The 21,195-nt window shown below is 43.1% G+C and overlaps 1 protein-coding gene across 2 annotated transcripts in view; it reads left to right on the forward strand.

The window, feature by feature from the left end:
* The window catches only part of dennd4c (DENN/MADD domain containing 4C), a 40,307-nt gene extending 20,085 nt beyond the window's left edge, over positions 1-20,222 (forward strand). Inside the window, exons 3-34 of one of the 2 annotated variants that reach the window (XM_003452383.4) lie at positions 1,093-1,345; positions 1,432-1,501; positions 3,094-3,263; positions 3,365-3,606; positions 3,718-3,784; positions 3,913-3,971; positions 4,655-4,799; positions 7,099-7,274; positions 7,442-7,542; positions 8,308-8,532; positions 9,147-9,292; positions 9,515-9,553; positions 9,843-9,973; positions 11,175-11,307; positions 11,427-11,633; positions 11,749-11,877; positions 12,028-12,175; positions 13,012-13,161; positions 13,302-13,421; positions 13,513-13,638; positions 13,795-14,885; positions 15,007-15,202; positions 15,310-15,407; positions 15,502-15,677; positions 15,789-15,947; positions 16,321-16,519; positions 16,609-16,719; positions 16,822-16,959; positions 17,539-17,656; positions 18,072-18,228; positions 18,356-18,420; positions 18,530-20,222. In XM_003452383.4, the coding sequence (XP_003452431.1) occupies positions 1,093-1,345; positions 1,432-1,501; positions 3,094-3,263; positions 3,365-3,606; positions 3,718-3,784; positions 3,913-3,971; positions 4,655-4,799; positions 7,099-7,274; positions 7,442-7,542; positions 8,308-8,532; positions 9,147-9,292; positions 9,515-9,553; positions 9,843-9,973; positions 11,175-11,307; positions 11,427-11,633; positions 11,749-11,877; positions 12,028-12,175; positions 13,012-13,161; positions 13,302-13,421; positions 13,513-13,638; positions 13,795-14,885; positions 15,007-15,202; positions 15,310-15,407; positions 15,502-15,677; positions 15,789-15,947; positions 16,321-16,519; positions 16,609-16,719; positions 16,822-16,959; positions 17,539-17,656; positions 18,072-18,228; positions 18,356-18,420; positions 18,530-18,666 (5,482 nt within the window). In that variant the 3' untranslated portion in view covers positions 18,667-20,222. The remainder of the gene's footprint in view (positions 1-1,092; positions 1,346-1,431; positions 1,502-3,093; positions 3,264-3,364; positions 3,607-3,717; positions 3,785-3,912; positions 3,972-4,654; positions 4,800-7,098; positions 7,275-7,441; positions 7,543-8,307; positions 8,533-9,146; positions 9,293-9,514; positions 9,554-9,842; positions 9,974-11,174; positions 11,308-11,426; positions 11,634-11,748; positions 11,878-12,027; positions 12,176-13,011; positions 13,162-13,301; positions 13,422-13,512; positions 13,639-13,794; positions 14,886-15,006; positions 15,203-15,309; positions 15,408-15,501; positions 15,678-15,788; positions 15,948-16,320; positions 16,520-16,608; positions 16,720-16,821; positions 16,960-17,538; positions 17,657-18,071; positions 18,229-18,355; positions 18,421-18,529) is intronic. The other variant, XM_005468100.3, reaches the window with a different exon arrangement.
* Positions 20,223-21,195: the final 973 nt, after the last annotated feature.

Below are 21,195 nucleotides of genomic sequence, written 5' to 3' on the forward strand. Positions count from 1 at the left end.
AATGAGAAGTGTTGTTTATTTACAAAGTTTGCTGTTTCAGTGATAGTTGTATATCATATTATATCACTTCAAACAGAGGTGATCCAGTAACGCTGCACTAATGAATAAGACTAACTATTCACTTTAGCTAAAGTTATTAAGTTCGCTAAAGAGTTGGGATGCTGTGTAAGACATAAATAAAGCTCAAATACAAAGGTTTGGACAGCGTTTTGCATGTTTCCTTACTGTAGGGGTCTCTGCAAGCATACAGGGCTCTGAGAGGGTACAAGATGACAACTTTGGAATTCTACTAGAAACAGTCGATCATATTTGTCTGTCAAAGCTGAATCCAGGGCAAACTAGGCTAAATTAGCGTTTTTAGCTAGCAGCTACAATAAGCATAAAGGTTACTGTACGGCTATCAATTGTTAACATGACGCTTGTTCTTATACATGTAATACATTTATTACCAACCTGAGAGTTTATCCGCTGGTCATTCGACATGACGAATGACTTCTGAAGTCTTAATTCAGCTCAAGACGCTGTAGATTCCGTCAGTAACGCTATCAGTCTGTAGTTCTATTAATCTGCGCTTGAACCGGAACCGGATGTAAGTCCCAAAAAACTGAATTTTGGAACTGAAATTGAATTGTAGAACTGAAACTGAATGGTGAGAAGTGAATGTGAAATTATTCGAGAGCTGAATTTTTAAAGGATAAAATGCAGTTTCAAACCATAAATTCAATTTCAAATTAGACTAATTCAAATTCAGTTTTCAAAAGCTTTCATTCAAGTTACAATTCAGATTCAATCCGAGTAATTCAAATTCAAATTTAACTTATTCAAATTCAGTTTCTGATGGCACAGATTTCTGCCCATACTGGTCCTCAGTGAGGACAAAAAGTGAATATGCACGAAGACCAAACGTGGCTACAATATGTGTAAAGTGAACTTAAAGTTGCAGTTTGATTTTGGCAATATTGGATTTGATGAAAAAAATGTTAAAAAAAATAAAATAAATAAATATATAAATATTCAGAGGTATTAAAATTCTTCTAGTCTTCACCAATTTTTTCCCCAAAGTAACATTTTTACTTACTGTTTGTCTTACAGGGTGCTCTATGAAGGTAAGGAGCGTCTCATCCAGGGGTGTGAGGTCATCCAGGCAACACCATACGGACGCTGCGCGAATGTCAACAACAGCTCTGCAACCTCGCAGCGCATCTTCATCACCTTCCGCCGAGCACCACCCGTCCAGCCGCAGAATTCGCTGGCCGTGACGGACATTTGCGTCATCGTCACCAGCAAAGGCGAGACGCCGCCGCACACCTTCTGCAAAGTGGACAAGAACCTCAACTGCGGCATGGTGCGTCTGAATTTAGTTTTTTATCTCTCTTTCGGTATCATCGGTGAAAGTTCAAACACGTAATAAGAGTGTGATCGATCTTTCAGTGGGGCTCCAGCGTGTTCCTGTGTTACAAGAAGTCGGTATCTGCGTCAAATTCCATCGGTTACAAAGCCGGTGAGTAAAAGTGATCAGTTTCACAATCTTCAACTGGTATCTGTTTCCTGCAGCTGCTGAACAGGGGTTACTGCTGTCACGTTTTTGTGTCCGTCAGTGTTTGATTCATCTGATTTCACCTCACTATCTAATTTTTTTTTTTTTTGGAATGATTTGCCCATGTGGTGTTAAAGCTGTTTGCAAGAGCAGGTAGTTAATATATATATAACTGAAACAATGTTTTGTCTTATTTAAAACAGACAAGTGTTTGAAGTCAACGAAATTAAATGTAATGTTATCATAATGCGTACTGTAATATTATGCAAAACGTAAAAGGTTGACAGTAATAGTAAATACAATATATCAGTAATTCACTTTGATCGTTGTTTTACTGACCAGTTAGATAATAGTGTTTTAAACAGTAGAAGCAAGACAGAGTGTGTGTGAATGAGAGAGGCACATGTAACCGTTGGTTACACGTGGACTAGTTTAAATACCTGGGTCAGCCATCCAAAGCAACAAACAGTGCACAGGTGAGGTGTGTGAGAGTGCAGGCAGGGTGGAGATGGGTGGTGATGAGTGTCAGAGGTGAAGTGTGACAGAAGGATTGCAACAAGAGTGAAAGGCATTGTTTACAGGACAGTAGTGAGACCTGCTTTCGTGTATAGTTTAAGGACAGCGGCACTGACAAAAGGATAGGAGGCCGAGCTGGAGGTGGCAAAGCTGAAGACGCTAAGACTTTCATTGAGCTGGATGGACAAGATTATAAATGAGTGTATCGGAGGGACAGTTCAGGTTGAGCAGTCTGGAGACAAACTTGGAGAGCGAGGCTGAGATGGTTTGGACCTGTGCAGAGAAGGGACAGCATATACTGGACAAACGGTGTCCAGGCAGGAGGAAAAGGGGAAGATGTTTTGCAGTCATGAGTCTTTCCAAAATGTGCATCTATGTTAAACACTGATAACAAAACTGCAGCAGCGAGACGTGTTGGCGCATTGTGTGTCCTCACAATGGCCCCTGCTTGCGTGTTTAGGTCACCTTCAGCGTGTATCGCTGATCTTTGTGTGACATTTTCACTGACTGAAAGCTTCCGCAGCACTTTGGCCTTCTGAGCGCTGCGTTGCGTAACGTCATCAGCGTTCACATGTGCACACACACACAAACATACACGCCCTGTGGAAACATGCATGCTGGCTTTATCTTCTGGCCGACCTTTTTCCTGTGAAGTGGCTATTTATTCATCTCGGACAACTGCACTTCCTGCCACACCCTTTTGTGCTTCTGCTGTGCATGTGTGTGTGTTCATGCACGCTCAGAAGAATGTGTTTTTTCATAGCGACAGACATCAAGTTGAGCATCTTATTTCCTCAAAATGAATTATACAGGCTGCTGACTGTAAGAGCATCAGAGTTTCAAAATACTGATCTCCCTTTTCTTAAAGGTAGTAGTTTAATCCTTGCAGGGAGACTGAGATTAAAGGCCTGCCTGGAAGTTTAGGACCTATTCAAACTATTCAATAAGCTTAAATGTTACCATGTGTCTTGCTCTGAACAACCACATTGTTTCATCATGTGATTTTTATTTATTTGTTTGTGTGTTATTGTGTGCTCCAGGTCTAATCTTTCGTTACCCAGAAGAGGACTATGAGTCTTTCCCTCTGTCAGAGTCTGTACCTCTGTTCTGTTTGCCCATGGGTGCCAACATCGAGTGCTGGGCACCGAACACTCGTGACCCTCTGCCTGTCTTTTCTACATTTGTCTTAACCATCTCCTCTGGTGAAAAGGTAAGACATAGCTACCAAAGGAAGATTTAAATTTAAGTGTTTAAAACTCTCTGCCTAGCCAAAATGTTTCAAACACTTTAACGTCCACCTCTTGTTGCCAGGTGTACGGATCAGCCATCCAGTTTTACGAGCCATATCCAGCAGATCTGTTGAGCGAGAAGCAGAAGATCCAGCTGGGCCTTCTCACCACGGTGGAGAAGAAGATGATCCCCAACCGGCCTGTGAACACCAATAAATGCATCTGTCTGCTCTCCCGCTGGCCCTTCTTTGAGTCCTTCCGCAAGTTCCTGATGTTCATCTACAAGTTCTCCGTCTCAGGCCCGCACCCACTGCCTATTGAAAAGTAGGAAACTACTTGGCCGCTGTGGAAACTTTCAAAATCATTCACTGGCCACTTTAATGCCAACCTTTTAAAAGGAAACATCTAACATGAGTTTATTATTTCCTTCAACAGGCACATCTCGCACTTCATGCACAATGTCTCATTTCCTTCCCCTCAAAGACCCAGAATCTTGGTCCAGGTCAGAGTTTTTCTCTCTTGCTGTCGGTCAAAATAAATCTGAGTTTCCGCATGTGCAGTACTCGGGGAACGTTTGTTGTGATATTTTTGTATTTTTCTGTCACTGATGTTATTTAATGTCCTCTGCAGCTCTCGGTAAACGACACTTTGATCCTCTCCCAGCCCGTGTGCACACCCTTACCGCTCAGGTACCTGCTCAATAAATGCATAACAAAATCATTTCTCTACAAAAAAAAAAACATGTTCATTTAATTCCTGCATCATCATCTTTTTTAAAGCCTTTTTCTGCTGCTACTTCTGCCATTTTCCGACTGATATGAGTAATTCAGCTACTTTATTTTCCTTTTTGTAGTTCTGGACGCTGCCTTATGCAACCTTGAAACCTCATAAAAATGGTGATTGACGGGCTTTTGTTAAAGCTAGCACCGGCTGCTATTGATATTCAAAGTAATGTTTGCTGCAGTCTCTACAATAGAGATTTAAAGGAGACAGGATTACTGCACAAAAGGCAGTCAGTTTTAAGTTGTGGTTATGAAGGCTTTTAAAATGATCAGTTTGTTAGATTATGAAAAAAAGCATCTGAAAACGGAGCGCTTTAGCAAACTGAAGCAGTAAAGCAGATGGCGCGAGATAAACAATACATTTTATGTTGATGGTGTTATTTTGATTCTGTGCCTGTATTTCTGCCTTTTCCTTGTTTCCCATTTGATTAATTCAGCTTGCATTTGGTTACAGACCCAGCAATGAACCCTTCTGTTTCCCAATTCTTTTCCCTTTATTTTTCCCTCTCCTTTTCTTTCCGCTGTGCTTTCCGTTCCCTGTCTGAACTCATCACTTCATTCCTCTCCTCTCTTCTCTCCCTCCGTGCCAGCGGGGCAGACTATGGCACTCTGCTGATGAATCTGGGCTCAGAGAACTGCGCCACACTGCTGCACTTTGTCCTGCTGGAGAGCAAGATCCTGCTGCACTCGCTCCGACCCGCCGTGCTCACCGGAGTGGCCGAGGCTGTGGTGGCTGTGAGTAGGCTCCAACATGCACTCTCATATTGTCATACTCAAATGTATTCAAATATACTCAAATAGATATAATTTATTTGCAGGATTGGGTTTTAGCAAAGCTTTTCCTCCTTAGTCTGATTACAGTATTTTATTTAAAAAGCACATTGAACACAAAAAGTGGAGCCTGACACATTTATGGCCAATATTAGCTATTTGCTCATTTCTCAGAATCAACAATTATAATGGCTGAAAAATGAGGGAGAGAAAACAGAAGCAAGGAAGAGACGAGAGAAACACCCTTCAACTGTTATGAGTGTTGACATTGCCTAGTTTGTCCACCAGGGGGCACTCTGCAACGTCCCTGTTCGCAGCAGGTTTTTTAAAAACGTCACAAAACTAAAGAACCAGCTGATCCGAGCATAGTCAGGCAGAGCGAAAATGAGTAAATAAACATCTGTAAAAAAATGTCAGTGAAATCTGTTTATGTTCATTGTGTCTGAAAGAAACGAATATCTGCCGATACATCAAAATGTTGGATTTTTAAATCGCCAAGTATCGGTATCGGTCTTAAAAATCCTATATCAGGCTCCAATGAAGAGCTACCTGTTTTTAGGCAAAGCTGGAAACTTGAATTTGTGTGTTCTCCTCTGCAGCAGTTCCCCTCAGTGCATTTGCTGTGTTTTTGAGTCCATTTAGCTCATATTTGCCTGCAATGCTTCATTGCCTTTGCTGTCAGTATGGAAAGAAATGAATCATCAGCTTGACCTAGTGCTGACATGCGAAGCGACCACACAGTCACTGTTTCTGCTCATAAATACAGAATGTGTCCTGTAAGTGCTTAGGCTGTTTTGAAAATCAGGTCTAATATTAACCATGTGATTAAAATGAAAAACATACACATTAAAAGTCAAGAAAACAACATTATGACTGCAGGCTGTGGTGTCTCAGTTGTGCAGTTGTTTAACTTTTGCAATCTGCACATGCAAAACATTGACACTTGCATTTCCTTGACTTATCTGAACTTTTTAGATAAGAAACATATGGCTAGCACTATAAAGCGTTGCACAATAACATCTCATTAAGGAACACAGCAACAAAAATATATTTGCAAAAGGATTAAATGAATAACACGCTGTAGATGCACAGTTTAACTCCTCTGTGTTTGGATAACCCAACACTTTCCTTTAAAGTGACATAAGTAGTAGTCACTGTTGTCGAGTCAACATTCATCAGAACTGCAGAGAAGAAAACTGTCTGCTTAAAAACACTAATTAAGAGCTTACAGAATACACAGCTTGTTATTTAGGAACTCGATGCCCAGACAAGCCATACATGTACAAGGAGATGGAGAGAGAGATACAGCACAGTTACATAAACTACATTTAGTAAATGATATGCAGTATATGTAACAGTATCAGTAATTAGTCAAAGACTGCTCAAATGGTTGACATGGAGGAACTGTAAGTATTAGTTTCATTTCCTTTCACTTATGTTTTATGACTGTAATGAAAGAGCATTAAGATGAGTCAGGTAGAGCAGTTTAATCCAGAAAAGCAGCAGCAAGAAGAGGAACAAGTTTCTGAGCAGTGATGTGAGCAGCACTGCACGTCTTTTTTTATTCATGTAGACACAAAATCAGTGATGGGGCCCGAGTGAAGCCTGCACTGTAATCAATACTGTAAACATATTCAACTCTCAATAATGTAGTCCTATTGAGTATTGGTAAAGGTGGTTTCCATTTATCCATTTATTGCCTAATGATGTTGCAACACAGTACCATGAAGTCCAGAGGATGTTAAAGCATGTGTATCTTTCTTTTAGCTAAACTTGCCAGTCATGAATGACTAGAACCGCAAGTTAATGACTTCCTTTTTAAACTTCTGACAATTTTAAATTGCTTTTATAGCTGATCATTACTTTGTGTCTCACATGTCCCGTGCCTGCAGGCAGCGTAGTATCCAAATAACTCTGACACTACTCAGGCTTTTTGAACTTTGAGTTTTTTTTTCACTGAATTTAGTTGCTTATTCTCCAGTTCCAGAAAAGTAAGGATTTCACAATTCTCAAAATCAACCCAAATAGGTTTCAGCTGTTACAGTAGATCAGTTATGCAAGTGTGACCCTCTAAATTTGTCTTATTTACGTTCGGTGTTCAACTTATAGATGTTCTTGAGGGGTGGAGCAATATGAAAAAACGGGCTTGTGAATAAGGAAAGAAATATGCTGCTGTTGTTTTTGGTTTTTTACACATGGGAACCCCTTTAAAAACATCTGTTTGGGAGTAATAATCCTGATTCTGGCTTTTGTCTCCTTCCAGATGATTTTCCCCTTCCAGTGGCAGTGTCCCTACATCCCCCTGTGCCCACTCTCTCTCGCAGGCGTCCTCAACGCGCCGTGTCCATTTATAGTGGGCGTGGACTCCCGCTACTTTGACCTTTATGACCCCCCACCAGATGTTGTTTGTGTGGATCTGGACACGAACACTATCTACCTGTATGTTGTGCTTTGCTAGAGAAAAACACACTTTGTCTTCTACATTAACAGGTCCCATAATGTTGAACAACTGTTTCAGCAGCAGATTTGTGAGCCCAGATTTTTGTGCAGCTGTCTTTTTCTTTTTTTTCTCCAGTCAACTAACTTTGTGGTTTTGTATGTTACAGGTCAGATGAGAAGAAACACAGCAACTGGAAGAACCTCCCAAAGAAGCCCTGCAAGAGTCTCATTAACTCACTAAGCAACTTGCACCACCAGCTGGCCACTGGTACAAACAGCATCTCATTTGTATAGCAAAACCTGGATCACTTACCTGTTACACAAAGTTACCACAATTAACGTGGACAGGGACAGCTTAATCTTTACCTGAACACTGTAAGCTTAAATTACAATATGCATCATGGTATTCTTTTAGTAATTATGGTAGTCCAAAGCTGAAAATAAAACTGTATACCTTTAAAAACAAACAAACAATACATTACAAAATTTTACATAATGGCAAAAAAGCATCTGAACTATATGCTATTTCCTTTTCAAAAACAAATATGCTTTCATATTTTCTTTTCTGGTTGCTTGGTTGATAAAATCTTAGAATTATTTTACTATGTCAAATTTTTGATGCAATAAAAAGTACAAGCTAGCTAGCTTAACTGTAAACACTTTTGTCAAAATCCACACTGAGCATGCTCAGTCTCCATTATAAAACAGCAACAGTTAATGCATTTGATTCTAATCATTCATACGCTGTACTTATATAGACCTGCATGAACTTTTTTACAGCACCTGAGGCGGTTTGGTCAGAAAGCTAATGCTAACAGCGTTAGTAACCTCACTGTTATGTGACTCTCATAATTTTCTCTCTGCATCATTACATTATCTCCATCATCAAGCATTATTACAGAAAAGTAAATGTGGGGAGACCTAATTAATAAACCTATTATTAATTAAGAGCACATTTAATAACACTTTATAAAAGGAGAGAGCTGAGAAATTTATATAAATTATTTAAACTGACCACACTGGCTTGTTTTAGTTTCACTACGCCCAGTGATGCCGGATGGCTCGGCTGTCGACATGACTCCCATGGACGCGGACTTCACCTGGCACAAGAAAAGGACGGCCTTGGAGATGGAAATCCAAGAGGCCTTCCTTCGTTTCATGGCCTCCATCCTGAAGGGCTACCGCTCCTACCTCAAACCCATCACCCAGGCGCCCTCTGAAAAAACCACGGCTGCAGACTCCCTCTATGACCTACAAGGTAAACACGTGATTCACCAAACACTATGGATTTGTTGATAGCTTCCTGGATCTGTAACCTTTGCATAATTTACAGCTTTAATTCAGATGGGCTCAACTCATGCATACTTTTATTGGCATCTCTGTTTCAAGGAGTCAGGTTGACCGAGTGGCTGAGAGGCTGGGCACATTCATATGCCCTCTAGTCCAATTCCCTGTCCTCCCTTCCATGTACATTAATGGTTTAAAATAGACCATTAAAGGTGTTTTTAGAAATTAATCACCTTTCTCATCAGCCATAAGAGTGTTTGTTGCTGGGAAATAGGCTCCCGGCTCCATTTAATTCCCCTCTCATAGATCAATTTTAGATGGTGAAAGATAATCTTCTTCACGCCGCATATTTTAACACTTTTATAAATAGCTGCACATTGATTTGATGAGGGTCACTCAGGAATAATTAATATAATGAGGCCAAAAGGACAAAACTTCTTATGTTTGTCCTTTTAAGATGCAGTAAAGACTCTAATTTTGTTTATTGCTAAGTTACGAAATTAACGAGTGACACTGAATTCATAAATTCAGTAAACTGAGATGACCGTGAAGCTGACGCTGCACTCTCTCCTTCCCTTCCTGCAGGGTTCCTCAAAAGCAGAGACCGTGCCCACCAGAAGTTCTACTCCCAGCTCACCAAGACCCAGATATTCATCCGCTTCATCGAGGAGTGCACCTTCGTCAGCGACAAGGACACAGGCCTGGCCTTTTTTGACGATTGCGTCGAAAAGGTGATTACCATCCCGGCATCATGCCGCCTCCAGGCGTGTAAAAAACGCATGCTGGTCTTTGTTGTTTTGTTTTTCTCTTCCGTTGGAGCGCTCCTTCCAGGAACAGGCCTTTGTGTTACAGTGGTTTATTGGCAAAATAACATTTGTACGCTGCGAGGCTAAGGAAGCCATAATTTCCTTTGATTCATTCTGTTCCCTTCGCTCTCTTCCCTCTACTTGCAGCTTTTTCCCTCTGATAAAATCACCGACAAGGGCACCAAGGTAATTGCTAATAATGTAATCAGATTTCCTTGCACCTTTTTTTTTTTTTCCTCTTCATATATTTTAATTTCCCCCTATCTGATGAATGCATTCAGTCAAGAGACATGGATTTTTCCTGCTTTTCCTCTAACTTAATCAGAATTAAACAAGCATGCTTTACTGCTTAATTACAAAAGCTTTATAGAGTTGAGTGTCCTTGTAACCTAGATGTTTATTTACTGGCATCAGACAGGAAATGGTCTACAGTCTGTGCTGTTTTCTAAATCTCTGGATGTGATCCCCTCTGCAGGTTGAAGGAGAGTCATGTGAGGACACAAGACTGCTGGAGCTGGATGAGTCTCAAAAGAGTGAGCACACAGTCTTTGTAATGCCTCCTGAGCCTCCAGTAGATGATGGACCGGATCCTGCTCCTCAGTACACGTAAGACTTGTAGTGCTTTAAGCTTACACTTCACAAAATTATAGTAACACTTTAAAAACACATCAGAGCTCAATAGGGGAAAAATCATGCTGAATGTCAACACCGATATGGGCATGTGATCAGTCTACACAGGGCTGAATTCCAAGACACCCCCAAAAATCACAGTGATAAAATGATGCAGCAGGAGAGTCTATTTGTGCTTACATGTGTGCCTGAGAATGTCAGGGGAATGCTCATAATAAGAAAACGGATGGTGCATTGATGAGCTTCTGGACAGTCTGAGGCGCAACCTGGCGGTGTTGGATGGACTGAAACATAATGTCCCAGAGGTGGATTTAGGTCAGGCGAGTATGGGGGCCAGTCATTTCTTCATCCTCCAGGAGCTGCCTGCATACTCTCCCCACATGAGGCTGTGCACCAGGAGGAACCCAGGACCACCTGCACCAGTGCAGGTTCATACAATGGATCCAAGGATTTCATCTCAATACCTAATGACACTCAGGATGTTGTTGCCTAGCCTGCAGAGGTCTGTGTGTCCCTCCACTGATATGCCTCCCCAGATCATCGCTGACCCACCACCAAACTGGTCATGCTGAATGATGTTACAGGCAGCAAAATGTTCCCCACGGCTTCTTCAGACCCTTTTGCATCTATCACGTGTGCTCAGGGTGAATCTGCTCTCATTTGTGAAAAGCGCAGGGTCCCACTGGTGGACCTGCTAATTCTGGTATTTTATGGCAAACGCAATCGGGCTCCAAGGTGCAGATACCGCTGCTGCTGATGGGTTAAGGACCTTCTGTGGCCCTATCCAGCTTTCCTAGTGTTAACTGCCTGTCTCTTTCTGCCAGTGGTAATGGTATTAATGTGTCAAACTACCTGTGCAACCTCTATAGTGTCTATGCATTGCCTCATGCTAACAGCAGTGACACTGACCCTAGCTAAATGCAAAACTAGTGAAAAAACTATCAGAAAAGAAGAGAAGAGAAAAATGTCTGTGGCCTCCACCTGTAAAACCATCCCTGTTTTTAGGGTTTTCTTGTTGTTTTCCCTCTAGTTCACCTGTTGTTAATGTCATTAACACCAAAGCAGCTGAAACTGATTAACAACCCCCTCTGTAACTAAACTGATCAATATCCAACAAGTTAAACTGACTTGATGCTACACTCTGGTTTAAAAGTGTCCCTTGCTTTACATTCTGCAGGTATAAAGGGTTCCCCAAACTGCAGTTAAATCTATTTGACCGTCCAAGAGAGTTACGTCCAGCACTCAGCACCAGAGCAGCAGGGGCCAGTCTGTCCAGCAGCCCTGCACTACTAGCAAAGAGGACAAAGCAAGTACGTACTCACACTATCATCCTCAGCATCAGTAGTAACGATACCTGCTTTGACCATGCTCTTCACCCTTTGTCTTTATCAACGTGTTCATCTGACATGTGCCCGTACTGCTTCCATAGGAGGTCAAGCTTGCATACAAGATGGCAAAGCGTTTCTACTCCAACCCGCCTCTGTGGGCCCGCTGTCTGTTCAGTCACTGCTACAGTCTGTGGTTCATCTGCCTGCCAGCAGCTGTACGCATGGCCAAGTCAAAGACCCGGGCAATGCAGCAGGCGTACAACATCCTGTTAAAGATGAGGACCACTGAGGTGGAGATACTGGATGAGGTACGTTCACATTTTGTAGGAATATGTTTAGATTATCACTTCTCTTTAGATTTTTGGAATTTCATAGACAATGCAAAACATATAAAGTAATGATCATGTGTTTGTCTGCTGTCAGGTGTGTTACAGAGTGATGATGCAGCTCTGCGGCGTGTGGGGTCTGCCTGTGTTGGCTGTGCGAGTCCTGGTTGAGATGAAGAAAGCTGGAGTCCATCCCAACGCCATCACATATGGATACTACAATAAGGTTTACATATATGGCTTATCACGTTAAGATCTGAAGTGTGTGTGTGTGTGTGTGTGTGTGTGTGTGTGTGTGTGTGTGTGGTCTTGCTGAAATGCTGGTTTATGGGATTTATTAAGCAATCCCATCTCATCCTTCATCTGTTCTGCGCAGGCTGTCTTAGAGAGCCCGTGGCCCAGCCGGAACCAGAGCGGCCTGATCATGTGGACCAAGTTGCGCAACGTCCTTCGTGGAGTCACGCAGTTTAAATACGGTTTAAACCGCACATCTTCTGAGAAGGGATCAACGCTGACTACCACAGGTGTGAATCAAATATACAGGGCTGTGTTCCTCCATAACTGTGGCAAATCTCGGTTAGCGAGTTAATGCGGATCGTCCCATGTGTGGGACTGCACGACGTTAGCGTGGTTAGCTCGTTAGCGCCGTCCTGCCCCACGCACAGGGCGATCGGCGTTAATGCGGTTATGGCGTTAACGTCATTTTAACGAGAATGACGTTAAAATGACGAGATTTACAAAGCTATTCTTGGATTGTTGCCTCCTTATATTTGTACTTTGGTCACAAGGACAAATAGTGGTTCTTACTCCTTGCGTTCAAATGATCAGCTGCTGCTGTCTGTTCCCCTTGTCCGCACAGAGTTGGGTAAGAAAGCCTTTGTCCACTCTGCGCCTTTTTCATGGAACCTGTTACAGAAAGACTGGAAACTGACTGAATTGTTGTCTTTAAATGTTTTTAAAACTAAACTCAAAGGCCTACAGACTGCCTCAATAATGTGTAATTGTTTTGTGTAATTTTTAATCTTGTTTGTTTGTATGTATTTGTTTGGAAATGTGCTGCCTCTTGGCCAGGACTCCCTTGAAAAAGAGGTTTTTAATCTCAATGGGACATTCCTGGTTAAATAAAGGTTAAATAAAAATTAACGCTGACAGCACTTGTTAAAACCTCAAACTTTATCAGATAACAGGTTGATTCTACTTAGAAGTTATAGGACACTTCTTATCATAGATTCATGATTACATATAAATTGGAATAAAAAACAAAACGATGACATTAACTTGATGTTAACCAGAAAATATCAGAAGTCTGCTGCTATACCACATACAGTCTACTCATGTTTCTTCCTGCGTCCTTCTCTAGCTGCTCCAGTAGCTGCCTCAGCAGTCACTGATGCCGACTGTTTGAGTCATGGAAGTGCAGACAGCTCGAGCGAGGTCAACGGTGATTTGAACAGTGTATTTGCCCCCAGCCATGACATGGAAGACATAGCAGACAACCACTGCAGCGCAGGTACTGATTCCCAAAGCATCAGTTCTCTGTAACCCAAGGTTCAGCTGAGTCTCTGAGGAACAAAAACAAAAGCTTTCTTTAAAGCGTACATTTGTGATTACAGCTGTGTTTGTGGGTTTTTTTAATTCTGTGCTCTCCAGAGAGACAGTGTGATCAAGGATATGGCTCTAAGGATGAGCTGCACCAGGAGTTGGCTGAACCGTCGCACGCTGCCCTTCTGCCGGCTGATGAGAGAAACGATACCAAAGCACAGCATAATGGTAAGAAAGGCCCAGACTCAGGCATTCACCTCCAGTATTGTGTTGTATGCACCACAAACCACTACTTTTATTTTTGTTTCTTTTTAACCAGGAGGGGACATAGCTGGCTCAGTGGACAGTGCAGTAGCAGTGGGAGAGCCCCACAGTCCTGTCGATGGGTCGCCGCATGTCCACAGTATTGTTAGGCTGTCCACGGGAAGCTTTGACGGAGAAACTGGTAAGAAAGTAGATTTAGCTCAAATACTTTAAAAGCTTTTGGTGGAAATTCTGTGAAATTGGCATCACCTTTGAATTTGTAAAGATTATTTGTTCCTGTTTCAATTAAGCTACATAAATGTAATTGTTGCACTACAATAACTGTATCTGTGTGCAGGTAAAGGGAAGCTGTTCAGGAGACACAGCAAGAACGATAACGTGTCACTTACCGATGACGATCCCTCGCTGCCGTCTCCAGCCGTAGTTCACCAGTCTCAGCATCAGAGGCAGAAATCCTTCTCTGAACGCAGCTGCAGCTTCAGCGCTGAAACTCGTGCTGGAATGCTCTCTGAGGCAGGCATGGACCACATGGCCAGCCGAATGGGCGCTGATGCTCGTATCCTAGCTGGAGTCCTCTCAGGAGGTCAAAGCCCACCCCCTAATATTGTGCCCAAACCACTTTTTAAAGACTTAGAGGAAGAGCCTGAGGAAAATCAGGGGTTGAGGCTTAAAAGGCTTCCAGAAGAAGAGGACCCAGAAACCGCTGAAGAAAGAAAGACAGACGACAAAGAGGTGAAGGCTACCGAAGTAAATAGGGAGAAACAAGTAAGAAAAAACACTGAAACTAATGAGGATGATTCTGGAGTGCGAGGACCCATTTTGGAGAGGGCCGACGTGGAAGTGGGAGCTGACCCACTGTCACGTCTGGTGTCAGAGAGCGAAGAGTCGGCCTCTGTCAACAGTCAGGAACCGCCACGCTCCGTGCCTGCTGTGGTGTCCCGTAACCTGGCTGAGGAGATCGAGCTGTACATGAGCTTGAAAACCCCGCTGGGTACCAAATCCTCCAGCATGGAGCTCCAGCAGCCGCAGGTAGACTCCACGGATGCACCTCAGCCCAAACAGACTCTGGAGCGGAGGTCCAGCCTCCCGGTGCCTCCTGTGAAAACCCCAACTGGCTCACCGAGCAACACCCCCAAACGCAGCCCCAGCACTGTAACCCGCTCCAAGACTTTTGCAGTAAAGACAAAGACGCCTGCAAGCTCTACAGCGAGCCCGGGCCAGCGATCGTCCTCACTGACCGCACTGGTCAAGTCCTCTCAGGGGGGGTCGCTGGGCTCGGTCTTTAACACCATTTCAGGTATCAAGATGGACACGTTCTTAACAGGACCTAAAATCGATGTGCTCAAGTCAGGCATGAAGCAGGCGGCAAACGTGGCCAGCAAAGTGTGGGGGGCAGTGGCATCTGCTTATGCCGACTCAGACGATGAGGTGAGGGTCATTGAAGGGTCATTTCAGACGTTTCAGGCAGTTTAACATCTGATCTGATGGATCAGGTGTGTCAGCCTGTTCTGCATAAAAGGGAAGATTTTAAGGTAACTTTTCTCTACAGGATGAAGCTCAGGCTGGTGGCGGCGGCTTCCCAGCTCGTCTGGATGAAAATATGCTGGCTGCACATGACTTGGATGACAGTCCTGAGAGAAAAGGCATCCCAGGTTTGGTGGCTAATGGTCTGACCCAGAGCTGCACCAGCCTGGGCGGCAGCAGCAGCGGCAGCAGTGACACGGGCCGAGGGACGACACAGACACGTAAGCACTGACTCTCTGATGTAAATGAAGAAGCAAGGAAGGGGCAGTGAAGTACTTCTTAAGCCAGTGATGCCAGCTTTCAATATTGTTTTCATGTCGGCCTGCAGATCTGATTCCAGGGCGCCCGGGCAGAGGTCCTGACTCTGAGCAAAGCTCCTCGCATCACGCCTCCTCCTCGAGTATTTTCCAGAACTGTGCACTGGAGGTAGGACATGCATGAACAGAGTCTCTGTTTGCGCTGCGCTCTCACTGCTGATGTTTAAAATACTGCAGGGTTTGACATGTTATCCCACTTACAGGTGCTGATGTCCAGTTGCTCCCAGTGCCGCTCGTGTGAAGCGCTGGTGTACGACGAGGAGATCATGGCGGGCTGGACGGCTGATGATTCCAACCTCAATACCAACTGTCCTTTCTGTCAGACGGTCTTTCTTCCCTTATTGCACATCGAGTTTCATGACCTACGCACGATGACCGGGTAGGAAACTGTCAGATGAGATTTTTTATTTTTCCTGTGTTGTAAAACACAAACATATTCTTTGTGGCAACTCAAATTTAAATATCCCTGTTCTTTTATTTTCTCTTGAAGGTTTTATGTGAATCCCAGTGCCTCAGGGGACAGCATCCACAGCACCAGCACTCACCCCACAGCTAGCAGCGCGGCTGACATTAAGACACCAGACCTGATCACTTTCGCTGAAGATGAACCGAGGGAGACCGCTGAAAATAATTCAGGAGCACAGAAGAGGTACAATTTCATCTGAGTACCCTGAATGCACTTCAAGTTGTATGCACGAGGAGATGCATCTGCACGTTTGTTTAAATCTTCAATACCGCCTTACTAGTGTTTTTATAGGCTGTGGATAATCATTATCCAAAGCCTATAAATGCCATCTAGTGGTAGAAACTACCACTAGATGGCAGCATAGACTTTTTAAATATGCTCTTGGTGCCTTTTACTTGGTGACTGAGAACACAAGTTGTTGGAATAAACTTTAATAACAAAAATAATAATTGTTGTCGTGCATCATTGCATTATTGTAAGGTCTTTACCTTACAATATAAAGTGATTTGAGGCAGATGTTTTGGTGCTATATAAATAACTGAATTGTTGTTCCCAGTTTGATTCCAGAGCCGGTACAGTCAGATCCCCTGGGTCTCCTGGAACACCAGGCAGCATGTAAGCAGCAGAAAGGCACCGGGACATCTTTGACACGTAGCAACAGTGTTGGAGGACCTCTGCAAAGCCTGGACTACTCTCAGAGACCTGGACATGGCGTTTCCACCACCAGCCTTCCCTGCAGTTTGCAGGAAGTGCAAGTCAGTGCCTCCTTTCTGTTCCAAGCTATCACTGACAGTAGTGCCTTTACCCGCATGGAGTCAATGAGTGGAATTCTGTGTGTTTTCAGGACGGCATGGGGACAAAGCGGCCAAATCCCAAACCAGTGTCTGTTCCGTACCTCAGCCCCTTGGTACTGCGCAAGGAGCTGGAAACGTTGCTGGAGAATGAGGGAGATCAGGTATAAATATAAAGAGATTCTCTCATGGTTTGATGTATATAGCAAGTGTCAGCCAACAGATTCAAGATCCTTTAAGTTACACTTTGTGGTCTATCTGTCCAGGTAATCTACACCCACAAGTTCCTCAGCCAGCACCCAATCATTTTCTGGAACCTGGTGTGGTATTTCCGCCGCCTGGACCTGCCCTCTCACCTGCCCGGTCTCATCCTCACTTCTGAACACTGCAACAACGGAGTGCAGGTTAGACATAATGTCTGGTTAAATGCAGTTTTCTCTTCTTCTTTTATGTTTTTCAATCTCAAGATATGCACTATTGTCCACAGGAACTTGTACCAGGAACTAGGAACTTTTAGACCAGAACTTTTAGTTTCAGAACATTGGGGCATGGAATATTTCAGCTATTTCACAATAGCTGGTAAAAAGTATTTTTGCTCTGTGGTGTGATGCTTTTTTACTGTTTTTAAAGATTAAAAAAAATCTCCTTGATCGCTCTCATCTTCATGTTCCTTGTTGTTGTAAGAAAACTGTGACATCATCTGTCACGCCTCACTTTTTGTACTGTCCAATCAGGTGGGCATACAGTAGAGTACTATGTCTAAATGAAGCTGTGAGGAATGTTTGTATGAAACTGACCCACACATAAAAGATGAAATGCTGTGACATTAATAGACTGAAGCCAGCAGTGATGTGCACATCACGTATAAGAAGGCTTCAGTCATCTAGACCCAACACAGCAAACTCATTCCTTTACAGAGGATGTCCTGTTAATTAGCGAGCACCATGTAAGCTGTGCTATAATGTCATGATTTATTCTTGCAGCTGCCTCTGACGTCACTGCCACAGGACAGTAAGCAGGTGTACGTACAGCTCCTGTGGGACAACATCAACCTGCACCAAGAACCCGGAGAACCACTTTACCTTCTCTGGAGGACCTTTTGTAAGTGTGAAGACAGACATCGTCAATGATTGTCCATCAGTACAGTGTCAAGTGTAGAACCTGTATTTGCAAATTGAATTGTGAGCTTTTAGATTATTTGGTTGAGCTATACTGCATAATCACCACTAGGGGGCGCAAGAGTTGAGCCTTTAAACCTCTACTAACGATCTACTAAACATCTCAAGTTTGAACCTCAGTAATCTTGAAGTCAAATTTTCTGAAAATCTTGTCAATGCAATAACTTGGGAATGAGACAACATGGGGTTTTGAAACTGATACCTTCGGTGCATGTACTAGGTGATTGAGGGGTATTTTGTTAAAGTGTCACTGCTGAGCAGAACAGATCAGATTGGAGGCTCTTTGCTAAAAGAATATTTCAGCAGACTCTCTGATGCTTTGGTGTTTGTGCTCCCAGTGGAGAAGAGGGGAACTCTGGGGCCAACAGACCACCAGGAGATCCGCACTCTCCTCAACACCATTGTTCGCAACATCCAGACCAACGACGTCTACGGGCCGATCAACCTGCTGATCCGAGAGATCAAACGGCGTCCAGAAGGGGTCAAACGACAGAGGTCAGTTCTGCTCCTCCATCTATACTCACTGTTTCATATTTAGTCTTTCTTTAAGCTCTTAGTTGTGATTTTTGCTGCAGTGCATTAGAAAAGTGTCTGATGCCTGGTGTGTGTGAATGTCTCCCAGGAGCGTCTATAGAGAAATACTGTTTCTGTCACTGGTGGCTTTGGGACGGGAGAACATCGACGTAGGTGAGTGAGATTAACTAGTGATATCGGCGGTGACCTATAGTGTACTGTAAGAGTTTGAAGGTGATGACGTGAAATGTTTCTAACTCATATCTGTGTCGTCATCCTGCAGAGGCCTTCGACAGAGAGTACCACAATGCATACAAACAGCTGAGTGCGGAGCAGCTCAAGTCTCTGCACTGCATCGATCGCCCGCCTACTCCCAGCGTCCAGTGGTGCCTTAAATGTTTTGGAGAACCTTTCATCTGAACTGATCCTCTCAGCAGCAGAGACACAAACTCTTACTGTTCCTGCTTCAACTTTGGGGAACAGGGAGACTTTCGGACATCTCCAGCTGGACGAACATGGTACTGCTTCCTCCGTTCGCCTTGGAAGATGACGTTGGCCGTTTCATGTTTCTTTGCTTTGCTTTAAAGAGGTTTTCCAAGCAGCTGCCTAAAAGTGGAACTGTTGTTGTAAACTTCCTGGAAATCTGTAATGAATCTCTTCAGACTAGTTGAGTTGCTTTTCCTTACAGAAGCTGTATAAAGCGATTGATCACTGTACAGAATATCTGTGTGTGCATGTCAGCAGCCTTGTTCGTAGCCTTTTGCCTCCTTGGCTTAAATCTGTTGTAGCTATACTCGTATCAGCTCGGTGTGAGACAGTGTACAGACTCTGACTCTAACTTTGTGCACTTTCTGAAGAAGAGTAAGTAAATCAAGTTCACCTGACTTTTTGTACAGTTTAAGGAAATCTCAGTCGAGGTTGTATTTTTGTCAACAACCCTGGTTGTTGTGATCAGAGTCTTAATGAATGTTCACATGTACAGGCTCACACTGGGGCTCTGTGTAGCTTTGTGTTGGAGCAACACATTTAAATGGGAGAGGACTGAGGCTTTGGACAATCACTAATTATCAATCAATCACTAAAATAGATTCATAACATTCCAGATGCCCTGTGCTCAAAGCCGGTCTCACAGAAGTATTGATCTCTGTGATAACACATGTGACAGCAGCTGTTTGGAAAGTAGAGATCATGAAAAACAAAGACATCAATCTGAAGCATAAAGGTGCCACACCACTGATTAAAAACACAGACAGCAGAGGTGAGCTGGCTTCAGTCTTTTTTTAAAGCTGCATTTTTAACAGTAACATACTGTATTTGTTCAGCTAACATGTCTTATTCTGATCATAACTCAGAGCTGTGACTCTCATTCTCTACTCTAGCACAGAGTGAACCACGACGGTTCAGACAGCATCTCTTTTATGGTTTACATAAAAGTGCAGAGGGCTCTTGATGAGTGCTGAAACTGTGTCAGGACAGAAGGCCTTTGATATTTGACATTCCACTAAAAACAGTGAAACAGGCAAGAAAACAGTAAAGTGCTGCGATGAGTTGTTGGGTAAAGATGGACCAGTGCGTTGACTTGAGTGTGAGTGTGGTGCTGTACTTGTACAGATGAGAAAATGTGTTGTAAAATATTCCATTTGCACTGCATAGATTAGAACCTGCTCTTAACCCACATCAGAATATTAACAATTTACACCATTTTTCATCCAGTAAAAAAAATCTCAATTATTTATTTTTGTATTGTTGACATTTGGATTGCAGCTGCTGTGCTAACTTAGAGTTTTTATAACTAGCTGCCCCCGTTTTCCCTTTGAATCCATGTTAGGGGACTCCAGCCGGTGTTGACCTCTTGGTGGAGGATGTACAGAAAGGTTTTTTAAAGATAGCAGGTGAAATGTTCTCTTACCGTCCTGTGGAAAGGAAATGAATGTCTACACATAAGTGCGCTGCAATAAATGAGTTTGTGAACTGATTGAAAATGAAATTTGTCCTTTTTTTTTCTTTTGTTAAGAAGAATTTGTATTTATTGCCAGATTTAAAAATCTGTCTGTAACATAGCTGTAGCTCATTTCTGTTATCATGGAAATAGATGTAATCTTCCTAGGAAAAAGTTATACTCATGTCAATTTATCTCTGTTAACTTATTCAGTTTGTCATCCACTGCCAGGAAATCCCATTACTCACAAAAGATCCATCCACCCATCCAGTTTTAGGGTTGTGAGGGGCTGGAGCCTATCCTAACCGTCAAAGGGCAAAAGGCGAGGTACACCCCGAACAGATCAGCATTCTTTAGAGCTTAAGCAGATGCAGACACCCTCCCTTCTGATTACGTCACAGTGGCGCGCCGAAGGCTGTCCCAATTCAAAGGCTGCTCGAAATGCGGCCCTCAAATGCGTCCTTCATTTCCCTGAATTTTAAGGCTGTGGCAGTGTAGACTTCGTGGCCCAACATATCCCAGAATTCATAGCGCGGCAGTCGGTGTGGATAATTTTGCCGCAGACGGCAGAAGCGGAGCGGCCGAAGAGTAAACTGTGAAAAGTAAGTACCGGTACTGAATATTATGTCACTTATTTATGTGCAAATGTTTAATAATGAGGAACATTAAAACATTACTGTTCGCCACATGTCGGCAAAGTTATTTGCCATTAGCGATGTTTGTACGTTCAGCTTTTACTTGCTTTTAAAGCCTTTAAAATATAATAATACAATGGCTGCCCTTAATCTTACAGAGAATGTGATGATTTCATGCGTAATTAAAGTCAGTCATATATCCACAAACACAACAAGCTGAAAGTCAGTGATGCTGCTCAGTTTGCAGTCCTGAATATCACGGCACAAGCAGGATTCACTGCACTGTTAATGTTAGCTATGTTATATTGCTGCCTCTGTTCGGTGGTGTCGAGCCAAACGGACTTTAACGTGTGTTTGAACGAGCTGACGGTTCAC

Source organism: Oreochromis niloticus, linkage group LG3 (assembly GCF_001858045.2).
Source record: "Oreochromis niloticus isolate F11D_XX linkage group LG3, O_niloticus_UMD_NMBU, whole genome shotgun sequence".
In the NCBI taxonomy this organism is placed as follows: domain Eukaryota; kingdom Metazoa; phylum Chordata; class Actinopteri; order Cichliformes; family Cichlidae; genus Oreochromis; species Oreochromis niloticus.